At 44.5% G+C, this 20,707-nt stretch overlaps 2 protein-coding genes across 3 annotated transcripts in view; one reads left to right on the plus strand and one right to left on the minus strand.

Moving 5' to 3' along the window:
* The window catches only part of TTF1 (transcription termination factor 1), a 51,388-nt gene extending 46,119 nt beyond the window's left edge, over positions 1-5,269 (minus strand). The window contains exons 1-2 of one of the 2 annotated variants that reach the window (XM_088460395.1): positions 5,187-5,269; positions 566-1,316 (exon numbers count right to left, since the gene is read on the minus strand). In XM_088460395.1, the coding sequence (XP_088316521.1) occupies positions 566-1,311 (746 nt within the window). In that variant the 5' untranslated portion in view covers positions 1,312-1,316; positions 5,187-5,269. Of the gene's footprint in view, positions 1-565; positions 1,317-5,014; positions 5,105-5,186 lie in introns of those variants that run through there. The other variant, XM_088460315.1, reaches the window with a different exon arrangement.
* A 7,360-nt stretch (positions 5,270-12,629) lies between these two features.
* CFAP77 (cilia and flagella associated protein 77) overlaps positions 12,630-20,707 on the plus strand; it is a 170,815-nt gene continuing 162,737 nt past the window's right edge. Inside the window, exon 1 of the mRNA XM_088448840.1 lies at positions 12,630-12,830. Within this exon, the coding sequence (XP_088304966.1) occupies positions 12,768-12,830 (63 nt within the window). The 5' untranslated portion in view covers positions 12,630-12,767. The remainder of the gene's footprint in view (positions 12,831-20,707) is intronic.

A 20,707-nucleotide genomic window follows, 5' to 3' on the forward strand; every position in this document is an offset into this window, starting at 1 on the left:
TTACACATCTATCCTTTTCACTTCACTATCACCTTTTTTACCCTTTTCGTGTGATGCCCTGGGGATGGTCCTTAGGTGGAATTTTTTGGGGTACCCTGCTTCTCGGAAGTGAACCCCTTAATGTTAGGGATGCCAGTATAGAGGAGCCTTGACGATTGGCATGGCACTTTTTCATATATTTGCAAATGTATGTAACTAATACCTCTGAATCTCTATTATTATGTAGGATTTAAGTTTTTATTTTTTTTATTTTGCTACAGTGTGCTGGAGGGCAAATCCCTTTTTTTCTGCATACATATACAAAAATGTTTTTGCAGCCCGCGAAGCTTGTAAAATAAAAAAAAAAAATAAAAGCCCCAAAGAACTCTAGAAACGGAAACGGCCTAATGCGAAGTTGCATGCGACAGAATCAGGCCCTTTACATTGATGTGGTTACTCAATAAAACATTTTAGATAATAGTTAAAAACGAGAAGGTGGTGAAAGTGCGGCCTCCAATATAGACATTGTTTATAAATCTGTAGAGATTTTACCGTTCTAAGACGGCTCCCCTTTCACATAACTTACTCATCATTATATGTATTCCCGTATTCATCACTGCAAGCTGAAGATTCGGTGGGAGCCTGGTCTTCAGGGGAAGCATTGCAATGGGACCTGGACCTTTTCTTTTTAGTTTTGGGATTTGCACCAAGAGCTGAGGTATCAGATGGCTCCAACTCAGGGGCCTCCTCATTATTATCTTTCAGGTCTCTGCTTCTTTCAGATTTCTTTATCTTCAGAGATTTCTTTACCGAAGTTTTGGTGCCATCATCCGTTTCAAGCAAGTTTGTAGGAGTTTCCTCCATGGATGTATATAAAGACTTTTTCTTTTTCTTCTTCTTCTTCTTTGTAGATTTTCCAGCCCGGTCTTCACACTCGCTGGTCGGCTCGGTAGTCTGTAGATCGTCATCCTCTATACTTATTGTACAGTGGTCATCGGAAGCCAAAAGATCTCCTGATAAACTATCTTCCATTTGCCGTCTATCACCATCTCTCATATGTTTCTTCTTTTTCTTTCGCCTCCGGGTACCGTCTACCTGGGTATTATGCTCAGTAACGGAGACCTCCTCAGAGTCGCCATCGTTAGCACAGCTTCCACTGGATTTTCTGCTTTTAGGAGACTTTCCTCTTTTATTAGTCTCTGCTCGATGGCCACCAGAGGCCGACGCATCGTCTTCCAGGCTCTCATCAGCTTGCCGGGAAGGCTTCTGCTTTTTCTTCTTCTTATTTGAAGTTTGATGGTCTTCTAAGTCAGTATATTTATCAAACGACATGTTCCCTGGAAAGAGGAGCAAAGTCTTATTGTAAAACTCAGATGTGTCACCCATCACCTCTTATCAATCCCTCCACAGACACATTTGAAACTCTCATTCCTAGAGGGTGATACTGTGCTGCTCTATGTCCACTGTGGTCTTACTGTTTCTTCTTACACTGTCACCCAATAGAATTGTGGAGACTCACCAACCTCTATAAATGGGATATGGTTTCTGGCTGGGAGGGGCCGGCGATGCTTTTACTGTTTTCCGCTATGTATAAGGTACCATAAAAGTCTAAGAGCAGTGACTAGATTAAATAGCATTGAATACTTGAAGTTAAATTACACTGCAGAGCTAGGAGAACCCGTCCCAGCAGCGGTTAAGTCCTGCGCCTAGAATTTAGCCATGCTTACAGCTGTTTGGTGTTTTACAAAGCGGCACCGGGCAAGTTAAGACCTGGGCTACAGTGCTGTATAGTGGATGCCCAGTGCTTAGCACTGGGCACAGGAAAAAAAACATCTTCAATCATATATTAAGACATGTCTGGGAAATACATGTTTACTGTGTTTAATGTATAAAATATTTATACATAAACAGCAAACTTTGCGCTGCAATACAACCCGGGAGCAGGAAGTGCCGTGCTGCAGTGTAACGTGTAAGCCCGTTACTGGGGACTACGGGCCTGATTCACCACGGATCACAACTGAAACAGCGTACGCAGATCGGTCGATGGTGTGTACTGCGTGTGCGCGAGTTAGTATTGCGAATACTCTGCGATCACTCATGCAGAAAAGTATCAGAAAGGTCAGCGTTTGGGGGTAGTGACGGGGGGGTGGTCGGAGAAACTCAGGCGTGCCTGTCCGTTTGAACGCCCTTGCATGGGCGTGCATAAATTAGCCACTGCGCCGGCATACGCAGCTTGAGTACTCACTGCGTGCGACGAGGTTAGCAATTTCTGAGTAAGGTCAGACCTGCTGTAATTGTGCGTGAGGGGCCGATGTTACTCGATGTTCCCGATGTATACGCAGGACTGCAAGGTATTACGGATGTGAGATAGCGGTAGTGGGCGTCTCTATGCTGGCTGTGCGACGGCTTTGCGATTGCATGCATTAGCATATTTTCGCAGCAGCCCCCCCCCTGCGTAATCACAATAGCGATCCATAGTGACTCTGGCCCTATGAAAAACAAAATGTATTAATAAAACATATATGCTACCTTAACCGTGGCAGTCCGGTAAGGGGACTGCAGCAGCAGCCCCCCAGTCTAGTGAGTCTCCCCTGGCATCTACATTCAGCGAGCTGCTGAAGGGATGTAACATAATACCCCAGAGTATGAATGGACGCAGGAGATGCAGGGGAGGCTGGGAGTCCCGGGTCTTGGAGCGGCAACCAGGGGACTGTAATTCTGCCTTTGGTGCCCAGAATCAGCCAGAGGAGAGGGTCAGGTACCCTAGCAGTGCTCTGCTAGGCGGGCTATCCAGACCCCTTTTCTGCCTGTCAGCTCTGTGCACAGAGATGAGAACACTACCCCTCTCCACTGGCAACAATGTTAAAATGAGTGTAACCTTTCCATGTAGATGCATGTGCCCAGTGCATGCATCCATATAGATTGGTTTTAAGGTACATGGGCTGATTAACCCCCTGCTGTATTGTGTGTCTGTACTGTATACAAGGCGGCTCTGCAAGTCTAGCTTTGTATAGCCTTTTGAGGTAACATCTGACTTCAGAAGACCTTGCATTCTGTTATTCCCTATGCATTCAATTGGGAATAATTGAATTTTTTAAGGACATTTATTGGAGCTTATAAATCAACCTGTTTCCAAGACGCTTACATCTGCTTGTATCCTGTAACTACCAGATAGGCGCCAAACCCTTATCCAGTCTCTGGCTGCCCTGAGTCTGAGCCCAATGTTACCTTTTGCTAATTACCACAGTCGACTGGTCCACATTAATCAGCCAATGGGGATTAAGCCTTCACCATCCGGGAGGTGCTGCAGCAGCATGACCACACACACCCAAATATAATCAATTTTGCATGCCAGTGTAGGAGCCTGTTGGTGGTAGCTACTTAACCTCTTACCACGCAGTAGCAGGACTCACTATACCTGGTAGTGGTGAAGTAAGCCCACTCGGGTTGCTAAGGGAAGTGACCCCCTACGCACTGTGTACAAGCTGGAGTCTTGTTACCCATTCGGTCCCATTGACATATAACTCTGATCACTTGAACTGGAATAAATGTAGATCTAATTGCAAAATAGAGTCTAGCAACTGTTATGCGCCTCACTTTTTTATATCTTGCAACCATTTGGTTTGAAAGCAAAGTATTTGTTTTCCTCATATTGTATTGGATTCTCTATTTATTTTTATTTACCACATTCAGGCAGCCTGTTGTGTCCCTATACGTGCCTCAAATCTACATTACTGTCACTTCCTTGAACAGATTTTAAGAATAACACTTTTACACCAGTCCAATTGCTCGTTATTTGACTACAGTGTGTCTGATGACATCTATTATTATGCTTTCAGGTGACAAAACAATTGATAATGTTTCTATGACAGCCTATACACTGTAAAGCTAAAATACCTTAAATAACTCATTGAGGTGAAAACAAGGCACCAGGCTAATGAAAATAAAGGTTGCTTGGCACCCCCTTTCACCTGTACTGGTTGTGTATGTATTACTAGAACATTATGATATGCACTGCTCTTAAATTCTGCCAGCTGAGTGTACTAGGCACTGAACCCATGCTACTTGGTTTCACAGCGGTACCGAGACAGCCAGCATCACACGCTATTGTCACCCACCGCTGACTTGTGAGGACAATCAGTACAACTAGGTTCTGGGTTGTGAGGACTAATGGGCCTAATTCAGTAAGGATCGCTACTGCAATAGTGATTACGCACGCAGTTCAACTGCGATAGTATGCTAATTCATTGTGATAGCAATGCTGCCGCAGCACTACATAAGGACGCCCACTTTCCCTTACACACATCCGTAATGTTTAGCAAAACTGCGAAACCATCGGTACAATCGTGTACCATCGCAGCCTCACGCACACTTGAACAAGCTCTGACCTTACTCAGGAAATGCTAAATTCAGCGCACGCTATCAGGCTGCGCAGGGCACCGCAGTGAATAATTTAAGCACTGGTACGCCTGCATTTCGCCAACCCTCCCCCCCCCATTACCTCCCTCAAGGTCTGCGTAGTCACTGCGATCGCAGTCCCGACCGCAGTGGCCGATTCGTGCACTGCGATGCATGCGCAGATCGCAACAATCGGCCGATTGCATGCGTAATCGCAGTTGCAATCCGTAATGAATCAGGCCCTAAGTTAGGCTGTGGGAAGAAGCACAGGAGACACATTTTCAATATGATTGGAGGTGTCCCACCATATGACTGTTAATTGGGATGCACAGGCACGGAAAGGGGTGGTACAAGTATTGAGCACCCACAGAGCCGGCTTCTACTGTAAGAAGTAAGACAACCACTGTTGTAATGTGGAGGTATGTGTATTTCCCAGTATGGCTGTAATTGTACTTATAGTTACTAAAGCAACCTATGGCTCTGCCCTCTGAGGTGCAATTAGCTGTTACATGAGCAACAACCACTAATGCATATAACAAATACAGAATCTTCTGCAGCTATAACCTAACAATACTGATGATACTAATAATGCTAGGCACAGGGACATTTTCATGGTTACACTATCCACTTCCGTTACCCCCTGGGAAGGTGCAGAAACCATGAACAGGCAGCTCTGCCATCTACAGGACACGTCCCCCCGGAACACCCCAGTACTAGAGGCAATGCGTGTGTGGGAAGGGAGCCAAGAAGAATATGAAGCATAAACATATACAACATTACACAGTGCTTTGCCCACACCGGATACTGACCTCCTTCCTTCCCCAGCTCACCATGTGTTTTCCAGACTGTGGGCGGAAGTCATCATCAGCGAGGTGAAAGGTCGCCAGCCGTTCCTAGGGCAACCACAACATGCCACTGAGACTTTTTTTTTCTTTTAAATAAACTTTATTGAAAACAACATTTTACAATGATTTCTAAAATTATAGATTTGAAATAAAAAGAAACTAAAAAAAGGGCTCATTTACTGATATTGCTAAAATGTACAAGAGATCCATAAACCAATTATACATTTACTTTCATTTGTTAGCTTACACTAGACATACAATCTAGATGATGATTGGTTGTTATAGGATGGTTTTTTTATGATTGTTGCTTTAGAAGTAACTAGATTGTAGTTTTCAAATTCTAGCCAACCTCACCAGTGCATGGTGTAACAATAGTATTGGTGTGTATGTGCCTGCTCCACAGATGATCTTTGCTCAGTTGCCATAAACATGAGATTTGAAGGCGCACAGCATGATAAATATTGCGCTATTTTGCCATTTTTGGAGAGTGATTTTGACATTTGCAGTATTTTGGCTTTTAAATGTGACATTATAACGTGTGTGTGTGTGTGCACGTATAATTTATGTATATGTGTATATATATATAAACAGAGAGAACTGATATAAGCGTTAGTCCCTATGTGGATTCTGTATACACTAAGTTCCTTTGGTAAATCAAAAAATGTTCCACTATAGTCCCGTTGTCACGGTGGCTGCTCACAGTTCTCCAAATGGACCGTTGTTGTGCGCTCCCAGGAATTATGAAATATACAAGGTGAGAACAAGCGCCATATAGTGTAGTATATTTTATAATTTCACTGCATACTCCTATACATTTCAATGCGTACCGTGTGTGCCTAATAAATAGGCATATAATGATATATCCTGAATCCACAATAATGCGTTCCTTTGTAGCATAGAAAAAGCCCTTCACTGTGCTTTTGATGGGGTTCACTGAAGCATAGTTTATAATGCCATGCTGCCTGTTTACTTAAACTCACAGTGCCTCACAGAACCCCATCAAAAGCACAGTGAAGGGCTTTTTCTATGCTACAAAGGAACGCATTATTGTGGATTCAGGATATCATTATATGCCTAGTTATTAGGGACACACGGTATTCATTGAAACTTATAGGACTGTGCAATGAAATTATAAAATATACTACACTAGATGGCGCTTGTTCTCACCTTTTATATTTCATGTATATATATATATATATATATATATATATATATATATGGCACAAAGAAAAGGGAGCACACCATCGTGAAATAAATCACAAAGAGTTTATTGCATTCTAAATAGGAACACTCACATTTTGTCTAAAATGAGCAAGCATATCACAAAGAGTCCAGGTGAATACCGCACGGTGGATATCCTCTAATCCGTCTGACCACTAATGGTAGATGCGGGTAACCAGCTCTTTCTCCTTCACGCTGGCGGGACCAATACCAAGCGTCACTCCAGTGCCCAAACTAGTTTCGTCACAATGGGACTTCAACATACACGCCTACTGACAAGTGTCGAGCCACAGGTTGGTCGCTAACCCCATTACTGATAGCTGACCGTATACGGGGGATTAAATGAAAATCTGGGTCTCCATTGTTTTTTATAAGTCTTATTTATCATCGGATTTCTGAAATCCGAACCCCCCCGAGCCCCCCCGATCCGAGTCCGATCCGAATCAGGCTCGACTTTTCCCGCCTGACTCGGATCTGAAATCGAGGCAAAACGTCATCATCCCGCCTTCCGAGTCTCGCGGGTTTTGGATCCTATATAAGGTACCCGCGTCGGCGCCATTTTCTCACTCGGCTGTGGACAGTGAAGAGGGAGGGTGGGAGTTAGGGCTGTGTAGTGTAGTGTAGTGCTGCTGTTGTCCACTACTTCAAAGTCCATAGGGGCTGGCTGTGTTGTGCTGTGCTGCTGTTGTTAATAGGGGCTGTGTCCACTACTTGTCCATAGGGGCTGGCTGGACTGTGTTGTGCAGTCAGTTCTCCATAGGGGCTGTGTCCACTCCAAAGTCCTGTGCAGTGTCCCAGTCCTAAAGGGGTGCTGTAGTGTTGTCCAGGGGGTGCTCTGTCCATCAGGGGTGCTCCCCCCAAGTGCTAAAAAAATAATATATTTTCTGTGTTTGTGAATTGTGTGCGCAGTAGCCGCACGTGCATCAACAAAGTAGTGCCAAGCGTGCGCCTGTGTCATAAGTAAAGGGCCGGCTGGCTTGACCGTTAAGGGTGCTGTAACCCCCGAAAGTACACTCCAGTCCAAACCAAAAAAAAAATTATTTTCTGTGTTTGTGAATTGTGTGCGCAGTAGCCGCACGTGCATCAACAAAGTAGTGCCAAGCGTGCGCCTGTCATAAGTAAAGGGCCGGCTGGTTTGACCGTTAAGGGTGCTGTAACCCCCGAAAGTACACTCCAGTCCAAACCAAAAAAAAAATTATTTTCTGTGTTTGTGAATTGTGTGCGCAGTAGCCGCAAGTGCATCAACAAAGTAGTGCCAAGCGTGCGCCTGTGTCATAAGTAAAGGGCCGGCTGGCTTGACCGTTAAGAGTGCTGTAACCCCTGAAAGTACACTCCAGTCCAAACCAAAAAAAAAATTATTTTCTGTGTTTGTGAATTGTGTGCGCAGTAGCCGCACGTGCATCAACAAAGTAGTGCCAAGCGTGCGCCTGTGTCATAAGTAAAGGGCCGGCTGGCTAGACCGTTAAAGGGTGCTGTAACCCCCGAAAGTACACTCCAGTCCAAACCAAAAAAAAAAATATTTTCTGTGTTTGTGAATTGTGTGCGCAGTAGCCGCACGTGCATCAACAAAGTAGTGCCAAGCGTGCGCCTGTGTCATAAGTAAAGGGCCGGCTGGCTTGACCGTTAAAGGGTTCTGTAACCCCCAAAGTACACTCCAAACCAAAAAAATATATATTTTCTGTGTTTGTGACTTGTGTGCACTGTGGCTGCACGTGCATCAACAAAGGAGCAGCGCCAAGCGTGCGCCTGTGTCCCATAAGTAAAGAGCCGGCTGGCTCATTTCTTAAAGGGTGGTGTAACCCACAAAGTGCACTACTCTCCAGCAAAAATAAAAAAATATTTTCTGTGTTTGTGTGCGCTTTAGCCGCACGTATATATATCAATATAACATAAATGGAGGACCAAACTTTCTCCGATAAAAATAAAATAGGGAAAGATCAAGAACCACTTCCTCCTAGTGCTGTTGCTGCTGCTGGGAGTTGTTCATCATCCCAGAGAGGAAGTAGGAACATCACTACTTTTACTAAACAATTGACCCTCCAACAGTCCCTAGCGATGAGGATGAAGTACGACAGCAGTCATCCTGAAGCAAAACGTATAACTGAGGCCTTGACTGCTATGTTGGTGTTAGACGTGCGTCCGGTATCCGACATTAGTGCAGTGGGATTTAGACAATTGATGGAGGTAGTGTGTCCTCGGTTCCAAATCCCGTCTAGATTCCACCTGCATCCTCGAAGCAGCAGCGACAAGCGTGCGTCTGTCTGTTAAAGGGTGGTGACACCCTCAAAGTGTGCTAAACAAACAATTAAAATATTGTTCTTTTTTTTTCTGTCTTTGTGAATTGTGTGGGCTGTAGCCGCACCTGCATCCTTAAAGCAGCAGCGACAAGCGTGCGTCTGTCTGTTAAAGGGTGGTGACACCCTCACAGTGTGCTACACAAACAATTAAAATATTGTTCTTTTTTTTTCGGTCTTTGTGAAATGTGTGGGCTGTAGCCGCACCTGCATCCTTAAAGCAGCAGCGACAAGCGTGCGTCTGTCTGTTAAAGGGTGGTGTAACTCTCAAAGTGCTCCAAAAAATAAAAAACTATTTTTTTAATGTGTTTGTGACTTGTGTGCGATGTAGCCGCACTTGCATCCTCAAAGCAGCAGCGACAAGCGTGCGTCTGTCTGTTAAAGGGTGGTGACACCCTCAAAGTGTGCTACACAAACAATAAAAATATTCTTCTCCTTTTTTCTGTCTTTGTGAATTGTGTGGGCTGTAGCCGCACCTGCATCCTTAAAGCAGCAGCGACAAGCGTGCGTCTGTCTGTTAAAGGGTGGTGACACCCTCAAAGTGTGCTACACAAACAATTAAAATATTGTTCTTTTTTCTGTCTTTGTGAATTGTGTGGGCTGTAGCCGCACCTGCATCCTTAAAGCAGCAGCGACAAGCGTGCGTCTGTCTGTTAAAGGGTGGCGACACCCTCAAAGTGTGCTACACAAACAATTAAAATATTGTTCTTTTTTTTTTGGTCTTTGTGAAATGTGTGGGCTGTAGCCGCACCTGCATCCTTAAAGCAGCAGCGACAAGCGTGCGTCTGTCTGTTAAAGGGTGGTGACACCCTCAAAGTGTGCTACACAAACAATAAAAATATTCTTCTTCTTTTTTCTGTCTATGTGAATTGTGTGGGCTGTAGCCGCACCTGCATCCTTAAAGCAGCAGCGACAAGCGTGCGTCTGTCTGTTAAAGGGTGGTGACACCCTCAAAGTGTGCTACACAAACAATTAAAATATTGTTCTTTTTTTTTCGGTCTTTGTGAAATGTGTGGGCTGTAGCCGCAAATGCATCCTTAAAGCAGCAGCGACAAGCGTGCGTCTGTCTGTTAAAGGGTGGTGACACCCTCAAAGTGTGCTACACAAACAATTAAAATATTGTTCTTTTTTTTTCGGTCTTTGTGAAATGTGTGGGCTGTAGCCGCACCTGCATCCTTAAAGCAGCAGCGACAAGCGTGCGTCTGTCTGTTAAAGGGTGGTGACACCCTCAAAGTGTGCTACACAAACAATAAAAATATTCTTCTTCTTTTTTCTGTCTATGTGAATTGTGTGGGCTGTAGCCGCACCTGCATCCTTAAAGCAGCAGCGACAAGCGTGCGTCTGTCTGTTAAAGGGTGGTGACACCTCAAAGTGTTCTACACAAACAATTAAAATATTGTTCTTTTTTTTTCGGTCTTTGTGAAATGTGTGGGCTGTAGCCGCACCTGCATCCTTAAAGCAGCAGCGACAAGCGTGCGTCTGTCTGTTAAAGGGTGGTGTAACTCTCAAAGTGCTCCAAAAAATAAAAAACTATTTTTTTAATGTGTTTGTGACTTGTGTGCGATGTAGCCGCACTTGCATCCTCAAAGCAGCAGCGACAAGCGTGCGTCTGTCTGTTAAAGGGTGGTGACACCCTCAAAGTGTGCTACACAAACAATAAAAATATTCTTCTTTTTTCTGTCTTTGTGAATTGTGTGGGCTGTAGCCGCACCTGCATCCTTAAAGCAGCAGCGACAAGCGTGCGTCTGTCTGTTAAAGGGTGGTGACACCCTCAAAGTGTGCTACACAAACAATTAAAATATTGTTCTTTTTTTTTCGGTCTTTGTGAAATGTGTGGGCTGTAGCCGCACCTGCATCCTTAAAGCAGCAGCGACAAGCGTGCGTCTGTCTGTTAAAGGGTGGTGACACCCTCAAAGTGTGCTACACAAACAATAAAAATATTGTTCTTTTTTTTTCGGTCTTTGTGAAATGTGTGGGCTGTAGCCGCACCTGCATCCTTAAAGCAGCAGCGACAAGCGTGCGTCTGTCTGTTAAAGGGTGGTGACACCCTCAAAGTGTGCTACACAAACAATAAAAATATTCTTCTTCTTTTTTCTGTCTTTGTGAATTGTGTGGGCTGTAGCCGCACCTGCATCCTCAAAGCAGCAGCGACAAGCGTGCGTCTGTCTGTTAAAGGGTGGTGTAACCCTCAAAGTGTGCTCCACAAACAATAAAAATATTCTTTTTTTTTTCTGTCTTTGTGAATTGTGTGGGCTGTAGCCGCACTTGAATCCTCAAAGCAGCAGCGACAAGCGTGCGTCTGTCTGTTAAAGGATTACATCGGTGACAGCATCCAAGTAGGCATGTCAGACAGTCCGTACCTGTACTGGCAGGAAAAAGAAGCAATTTGGAGGTCCCTGTACAAACTGGCTCTATTTTACCTGAGTTGCCCCCCCTCCAGTGTGTACTCCGAAAGAGTGTTTAGTGCAGCCGGGAACCTTGTCAGCGAAAGGCGTAGGAGGTTGCTTCCACAAAATGTGGAGAAGATGATGTTCATAAAATGAATTATCAACTCTTCCAGGGAGACCAGCCTCCAGAACGTACAGAGGGACCTGTGGTTCCAGCAGGGACGAATTAATACTCTGTGAGGATGAGGATGTACACACTGAAGAGGGTGAGGAATCGGTGGATGAGGAGGATGAGGATGACATCTTGCCTCCGTAGAGCCAGTTTGTGCAGGGACAGATAAATTGCCAGCTTGTTTTGTGGGGGCCCAAACGAACCAATCATTTCAGCCACAGTTGTGTGGCAGACCCTGGCGCTGAAATGATTGGTTTGGTAAAGTGTGCATGTCCTGTTTATACAACATAAGGGTGGGTGGGAGGGCCCAAGGACAATTCCATCTTGCACCTCTTTTTTTTCTTTGCATTATGTACAGTTTGGGGCCTAGTTTTTCAATGCCATCCTGTCTGCCACTGCAGTTTCACGCCTAGATGGGTCACGTGTTTGTGCCGCCCACTTGTGTCGCTTAGCATAGTCATCCAGCTACCTCGGTGCAACCTTTTGGACATAAAAACACTATTGTGAGGTGTGAGGTATTCAGAATAGACTGGAAATGAGTGGAAATTAAGGTTATTGAGGTTAATAATAGCATAGGAGCAGAAAAACCTACAAATTCTGTGATTTTAGCTGTTTTTATGCTTTTTTTCAAAAAAATACAGATCCAAAACACAAAACCCAGAACCCAAAACACGGAAGGGTGGTTTTGGCAAAACCAATCCAGATCCAAAACACGAAGAAAGATCCAGATCCAAAACCAAAACACAAAACACGAAAAGTGGCCGGTGCACACCCCTAATATGCACACATATAAATACACATAGATAGATAGATAGATAGATAGATAGATAGATAGATAGATAGATAGATAGATAGATAGATAGATAGATAGATAGATAGATAGATAGATATGAGATACACATAGGTAGATAGATAGATAGAGATATTTGAGAATGAATGTTCCACCAATAAGGACGTGCTTCGCCTAACAACGCTGTATGCACAGGGTTAGTGCTCTTTGGCTCCCAGAAAGGTAAATAACCTCCACGTGATTCCATACATCAGGCCCGTCCTGGCTGTTAGCGTCCTGTCGCCATGACAACGGAACGGTCCATCTGCTGGAAAAGGGGGAGACTAACTGTAACTCTGCCTGGCGGTTTGCACTTTATAAAAAAAAACTACCACAAAAAGATAACACGTGTAAATGAATGTGCACATACACCAGCACTGGGGCCTGTGTGCCGGGTGAAGGGGGCAGGAGAGCATGCACTTTGCATTAAGGTCTCCCCAGGGCACTGCAGTGGGCCGGTCCGCTGATTAGTTGGAGAAAGCTGGTTGCCTGGAGGCAGAGAGAGAGAGAGAGAGTGGGACAGCACCTACCTGGCTGAGGCAAGACCTTCCCTGGAGGGGTCAGTGCAGCACAGAAGGGGCACTTACCTGGCAGAGGTAGATCCCTGCTGGTGTGTCACTGCAGCACAGAGGGACAGCAGCAATGGAGAATGAGAGGTTTGGAGTGGTGAGAGACTCAATGCAGAACAACCAGCTTCTACAAAAGGTAAGATATATAAAACCATGGCAGGAATTCCTCAGACCCACCAAGAAAATGATTGGTGTGCATTATACAATGTGTGTGTATCTATCTATCTCATATCTATATCTATATCTATATATATATATATATATATATATATATATATATATATTGTAATCAGCACCTATTTTTTTGTATTTTTTGGTATAATATTTAATACTAGTTCTGTAGATTGGAATCAGTGAAATAGTTTCAGAAATGAATACAGGACACTTCAACGTATGGAAGCTTCTATAAGTCCATACTTGCTTATTCTCTTTTTTTATTTTGCATTCTAAGTAATATGCTGGTGATTGCTCAATAAATTAGCATAATAATATTTGTAAAATAAATAGGAAAATAAATTTTGGAATTTTATCTAGACCAGGAAAAAAATATATATTTTGGGCTTACTTCTCCTACGTGAATAAATCTGGATTATATCGGACTTTGTCCCGCTTATTTTTTGTTTCTCTGTATTAAAATCGTACCAACATATTGCATATGGCAATACAAGAAACAGTGATGAGTAATATGTCGCCGTTATATTAGTATAGATAGGTGGATTGACCCCAGATTTTTTATCTATCGTACCAGTATTTTTTGGATTGTAGTGGGAATCTCACAAGGACACAGAGAAAACATACAAGGTCAACGCAGATGGCAGCTGGGTCAAGTTCAAAGCCATTGGTTGCAGGGCAGCGATACTATCCTCTATACCAGAGGTTCACAAACTTGGTCCTCAAGGTACCTTAACGGTCCAGGTTTTAAGGATAACTATGCTTGACCACATCTATCAGAGCCAAAATCACTCCCACTGACATCACTACTGATGTCAGTGGGGCCGGACTCAGACGGTAGGCATTCCCATGGCAACGCCTCTGTCTGGCAGCCACGCCCCCGGCATGCCCCCAAAGGGGGCATGCTGTCACTCACCATCGACAGCACGCCCCCTTTGGTGCGAGACCCCGAGCGACAGATTCCCCGTCGCTCGCCGGGTCTCGCGCATGCGCACTTCGGCACCATCGACCCGCTTGCGAGCGTACAGCGCTCGCGAGCGGGTCAGAATCAGGCCCTCAGTTCTATAAACAGGTGATTATGTATTTTGAAGTCTATGACTATGTACTGCCTATAAATAGACTGTTTATATGCTCAATAGAATTGTGTCACTGGAAACTATTTTTGAATGCAGTAAACTATTGTGGCTCGTATTTAGGGGCCTATTCATCAACACTAAAATAACAGTTTTAAGGACATTTTCCTTAATTACCGTTATTTTAGTATTCATGAAGACACTTAACACAGGAGATATCACTGATATCTCCTGGTTAATTCCGCCTCCGTTCATTTCCACACTCCCCATACATTAGTACATTAGTATGGGGGTATGGAAATTATGCTGTTCATCAAATTCCAAAAATTATGTATATTCGGAATTTGATTGTGTTACTATACGCAACTCCCAGGTGGCATATAGCGGGTTGCACTTACCTGCTGTCAGCTGGGCAGGTCCTCTGCTCCCTCCGTCGCTCTGGTTGCTTCTCAGGCTCCGTCTGCTGTGCTGACACTGTGTTCTCCTGGCAGAACACAGTAAAGTTTAGAAAAAAAAAGTTTTTGTTTTTTTAAAAACTTTACTGTGTTCTGCCGGAAGAACACAGTGTCGCACAGCAGATGGAGCCGGAGTCGGCTGCAGCTGCCAGGTAAGTGGGGGACTGGGGGAAGCTGGGGGGTTGGGGGGGACCCAGAGTTACCGCAGCTGTAGGCATGTAACGACGTATGCACAGCACTGACTACAGCTGCGGTAGGGTAGAATAGATAGATACTTTTCCCTATTACCCGAAAAGCTGTCATCGCAAAAATTACAGCTTTTCGGAATAGATAGTTATGTGGAGGAGGAATGATGATTCCTCCGGTAATTAGGTAGAACTCCATGCCAGTTCTAAACCTAACTACCTCCAGAGAAATTTTAGTTATGATGAATAGGCCCCATGGAGAGTCCCAATTATATTAATACCTACAGATAATATGGAAGTAAAGCCTCTGTGCAGACAAGCTTACATTCTGCAATAGGTCTTTATAAATACAATACTAGGTACATGTCCAATATATATTTAATTAATATTGTATAGCCTTCCTTTATTAACATTTATCAGGGACTTACAGTACAATGCGATTTGACGTGGCAGACATAAATGAATGTCCAGTTTCTGGATGCTTGGTACCAGCATAAATCCACTAGAGGGCAGTAGAATATTGTATTATACCAGTGGGTTTAAATCATCTTCCAGCTGTAACTCCTGGCAGCCCATTTGCGTTATTTGTACCCTCACCATTTACAAAGTAACACATCTCTAATGAATGTGATTGCTATTAGATGAAATGTTTATGTGCCGCTATATATAAAAGCGACAAGGGCCTGATTCAATGGTGGACCAAGCTGCGTCAGCTCTTGCGTTTGTTGCTGGAGTCGCGGCTGCGATAATATGCAAATGCTGCTTTCTGCCGCCCCCCTGTAGCCGAATGAGCAGGTGTTTTAGCTCTGTTATGACATATGTGTATATCGCAGTGATAGAATATGTATTACTGACGCTAAACGATATACGAGTGGGTACACACTATGTGATCCGTCTTGCGATATATCAGTCCATCGTGTCGTGCCATCGCTGGGTACAGACATCGCTATGCTGCACCAATGTATAAAGTCATGCAGATATTCGTATAGGTCAATTCAGTCATGCGGGTTGCAGGGCGCATAAAAACGGTACATACTGTAGCTCCTGAATCGCGCAATTTAGTACGTACCTCTATGGGGTAAAATATACAATTTAGGTGTGAAATCAGCGCGATTTAGGGGCAATGAGGGCGAGATGTTTATTGTGGGTGTTGCCCACACACCGCTGGCGCCTAATTGAATCAACCTCATATAGAGCAAGTGAAATGAGAGAAAATCATAATGACTGTCTATTGGGAAGTCCTGACATGTTACCTTACACGGGAACCATGTCTGTATCCGTGCTACCAGCATCTAGTATACAATTATAGCATTATCCTAATCCCCGGACATTGTCATTCTCTTCTTAATGGAACTGTGGGCCTGATTCAGAGCTGCTCGCTCGCGCTGTGCGTTCGCAAGCGGCCCGATGTACTGCGTATGCGCACACTTCGTTCTGCGCGTGCGCGAACTACACAATGCGATCGCATCCCTCTCGCTCGCCCAGCAAAGGCAGCCCAGGGTAATGAGTGACAGGAGAGGCCATTTGTGGGTGGTAACAGGGGCAGGACACTAATAATGGGGGGGTTGTAGATGCGAACGCAGGCGTGCTAGAGTGTTTCAACGCCGTTTTAGAGCGTGCATGATAAACAGGCAGCGTCATAGTACACGTCACTTGCCTTTTATTTTAGACTGATTTCCTCGCAATGCTTGCGGTAGGGTAAAGCTATCTCAAGCACTGCGTTAGCATCCGATGGTGCTCGATGTACCAATGTTTTAATACACTTCCTAGAGATGACGTGTGCTGGTGGGCGGCTCTGCCTGCGCGATTGGGCGTACGCGTACACAGAGTGGCCACTCGCTAAGACATGGTGGGCGTGCTTATGCCTTGGCGAGCGATCGCTTCCTGTGGCGTCACTTTGAAAAATTGGCATACGCATCCAGCGAGCGTACGCAGATAAGGACCGGGTCAGAATCAGGCCCTGTATTCAATGTAAATCTCTGAAGGCAAAATTATCTTCCTGCATTTCCAGTCTGTACATAGAGTCTGAGGAGGTCATAATGTATTTATAAAATGTATACTGACGGTTACACAGACTTCTGCGCCGGTCATGTGATTCATGCGCAGCTTGTACAGGGTGGACACAGTGGTACTTGGTCTGTCAGATGAGATGGTCTGCTGGGTACTCTATGCAAGTTATTTGGGCTGAATTAAGCATTTTGCCTAATGCCTTTTTGCCGGTGCATGCCGCTATTTATCCTACGTTTTGGCCCTGGATTAGGCCGCGCTGGTTATATTTGTTGCCCCAGGATACGGCACGGCTCCCTGCTTTGAGGGGTATTCAATATGAAACGTTAACTTCACTGTCGAAGTTAACGTTTCATATCGGAGTTTTTTTCTGCGTTAAGTCTGGTGCGCGCTCCCGCTTATCCCTGTATTCAATATAAAATTAACGAAAACGGGAAACTCCGAAGTTGGATTTGCGTAAAGTTACGAATTTTTCCGTAAAATAATTGTAAGACCCCCCTAAAGTTGTAAAAACATGGGGGATCACTATGGGTACCCCCGTTTTAGCCTTTAATTGAAAGTCGGGGATTTAAATAGCCGCAGCAGGTGTTTTTTTCCCGACATTGAAGAAGTGATGCAGAAGAGCACTTAGGTTATTTTTTTCGTTTTTTTAAGTAGTCCCATCAAATTTGGGGTACATGAAAATGGGTACTAGCATATTTTTATGTCCCTAAAGTCAGTTTTTAAAAATTCTGCATTTGTGCACCTGCCTCTATAATTCTATTCTAGAAAACACCTGCCGCTATAATTCTATTCTAGAAAACACCTGCCGCATACTTGCAGAATAGCCCTGAACCTATTCCCCTGTTGTTTAACAATTTTTCCCCTTTTTTTTTTTTTTGCACCCCAATTTTTAAGTAAATTTTTTGGGGTGTCTCTTTTTTTTTTTTTTTACTTTTTTTGACACAGTTCTTTTTTAAATGTCATTCCCAGGGGTGCAGGCTATTTTTTTTTAAGCCTGCACCCCTAAACCCCAAATCTGCACTTTTTTTCGACACCTATTCAATGGTGAAAACTTATCACCGTTTTTTCATCAAAGACTTCTCAAAACTGCGATAAGTCTTTGAAATTGAATACGGTGTAAAAGTAAAACCTGCGATAATGACGTCATAATTGCGATATTAACGCAAAAACGATGTTATCGCACCCATATTGAATACCCCTGTTTGTATCCAGCTGTATCCCAGGACGAGTGACACAAACAAGCCTACCTATTGATCTAAAAACATGGCTCAAAGGGGTACATTTACTACAGTGAGAGTTTTTAGAAGTGAGTTTTAAAAGTGATGTTGCCCATAGCAACCAATCAGACTCTACTTAACATTTAACTAGCACCTTCTAGAAGATAATAGTTAGAATCTGATTGGCTGCTATGGGCAACATCACTTTTAAAACTCACTTCTAAAAACTCTCACTGTAGTAAATTTACCCCAAAGCCTCAGAAGACAAACTAATGTATTTTGTAAAAGTTGTAGGAGGGTGTATTCTAATTAATGTTTTAAAATCCTGATTTTGTGGATATACCATTATACCCTTTACATTTTCACTTGTACCCTACTTTAGTATGACAACTTTTTTTTTGCTGACATTTATAATAATTGTGCAGTTTTGCAACATCTTTCATAGGAAAACGCCGGTGTGTGTGTGTGTGTGTGTGTGTGTGGGGGGGTTCCGGTTGCCTGGAAAGTGGAAACCCCCCTCCCCAGCCCACACCATGACCACAATAGAAATAGTAATATAATAGAATTTTCTAGTGCTGGCACTGTTAGGGGTGCATTGCTATAGACCATCTATAGGGTTAATTATTAATACTGTATAATAATACACTATCCAGTGCATAAGGAGACCAATATGTGTATATATATATATGCTCAGGGCAGTGCTGGGTTCTGCTGCTGCTCCCAGACTCCCGGACTTGCTCCAATGCCCTGGAATAGAGCCCACATCTGACATAAAAACACTCAGCTGAGGCAGGATGGCACTACTGCCGCATCTAATGGCTATAATGTAAATGGTGGAATTATGACAGGCGGCCGGCCGAGAGACTTGCCCACTGTTTCCGTGCGGCTAGGAACGCTACCTGATTTTCGGGATCCTCCTGCCTGTTTTGGGAGAGTAGGCGAGTACGGTCTAAGGGTCTGATTCATTACAAATCACATATGGCATCGCAGTGGATAATTTATGGATGCCCATGCAACAGCATTCAAACGCACTGGCACACCTGTGTTTCGCCGACCCCTCTTCCCCGTTACCACCCACAAACAGGCACTTCCTGTCAATCGCTCCGCGATGGGTCTGCGTAGTCACTGATTGCAGTTTCGATCGCAGTGTCTAGTCCAAGCAAGCGCACCGCGATGCATGCGTAGAACGCAACAATCGGCCGATTGTGTGCGTAATCGCAGTTGCAATCGGTAGTGAATCAGGCCCGAAGTCGGATTTATATTTACCAATAGAACATCGCTGGATCCTCTAAAACAGAGTTTCCCAAACTCAAGGGGGTCATTCAGACCCGGTCGTTAGCGCCGATGCGCTCGGACCGGGTCGATGGTCCCCCACAGAGCATGCGCACGACGGCGCCGGTCGTAGCGGGTCTCGATCCAAAGGGGGCGAGCTGTCGATGTTGATTGACAGCTCGCCCCGTTTGGAAGGCGGGCCGGGGGGGTGGCAGCCCAAACGGAGGCGTTCCCATGGGAATGCCTCCCGTTTGGGGGAGGCCCCACTGACATCACTAGTGATGTCAGTGGAGAGCTTCCGGCTCAGACAGAGCCAGAAGCTCTCCGGGGCTTACGACAAGGGAGACCCTACCCTAGGGTCTCGTCGTAAGCCCTGATGGTCGCGATGGTCTCTGACCATCACCGGAGCGGTCGTTAGAGCTGTGGGTGTTAACGACCGCAACAGAGGCGGGCGGTCAGGATGCAAGCGGCCGCCCAGTTTCTGAGCGACCGCTTGCATCCTCCGACCGCCTCTGAATGAGGCCCTCAGTCTTTAAGGCTCCTTAACTGTCCACGTTTTAAGGGTATCCATCCCTAAGCACAGGTGACTTAAGTAGAACCTTAGTCAGTTTGAATATACCATCTGTGCACAAGCATGCAAATCCCTAAAACATGGGGCCATATTCCATTTGGAGCGAAAAATCCGAATCCGGACTTTTCATCGTCATCGGAGGTTATGCCGGCCAAAAGTTATCGCGCACGTCCCTGCGTATCCCCGTATTCAATTCCAAATCGGCGAAAGCGGGAATCGGCGAAACGCAAACAGGCGAAAAGTAGTAGTTTTTTGGAAAATCAGCCTGACACCCCCCAAAAGATGCCCTGACATGGGGGTTCACTATGGGTACCCCCGATTAGCCCTGCTGAAGGTATTTGGGGTCTCTGAATGGTCTCAATAGGAGCTATTTAGTGTCTTGGTGACAGTGGTGAAGAATAGTATTTAGCCATTTTTGGGGGGGGAAAATAAGTATTCCCATCAAATTTGGGGTACATGAAAATGGGTGCAAGCATATTTTAAAGTTGTTAAAGTAAAGCATTAAAAAGCGCCAAAAACGCACCTTCAGCCAGTACCCGCAATCCCAAAACACCTCCCCCAAACTTCCAGACCCCCCCAAAGGCTATTTCGCTAGTTTTTGATTTTCTCCCCCCACTTTGATTTTTTTTTTTACCCATTTTTTCAAAGTGTTTTCTTGGGGTGTCTTTAATGGGGGTTTTTGAAGCGTTTTTTGACGCAATCAGCGTCAAGGGGATGTAACAAGGGTTCAGGGGGTTGCTGCAATTTTGCACCCCAAAACCTGAATTCTGCTACCGTTTCCGCGGGGTATCAATAGGCGATACTTTTTTGCTGGTTACAAATCGGTGAAAATGACGTCATCTGCGAAAAAGTTTAGCCGAAAACGGCTTTTCGCTCCAAATTGAATACGGCCCATGGACTGTTAAGCTGCCTCGAGAACGACTTCGGGAAACCCTAATTTATAAACGATACTTTGAGGGATTATTATGGGATGTGCACAAACTCTGGTTTTTCAGTTCCAATAATAAATATAGACAGTAACAATAAATAGATTCAAAATATAAATATGTATAGTAAAAA

The sequence above is a fragment of the Taudactylus pleione genome, unplaced genomic scaffold (genome assembly GCF_031769625.1).
Source record: "Taudactylus pleione unplaced genomic scaffold, aTauple2 ptg000003l, whole genome shotgun sequence".
Lineage (NCBI taxonomy): Eukaryota > Metazoa > Chordata > Amphibia > Anura > Myobatrachidae > Taudactylus > Taudactylus pleione.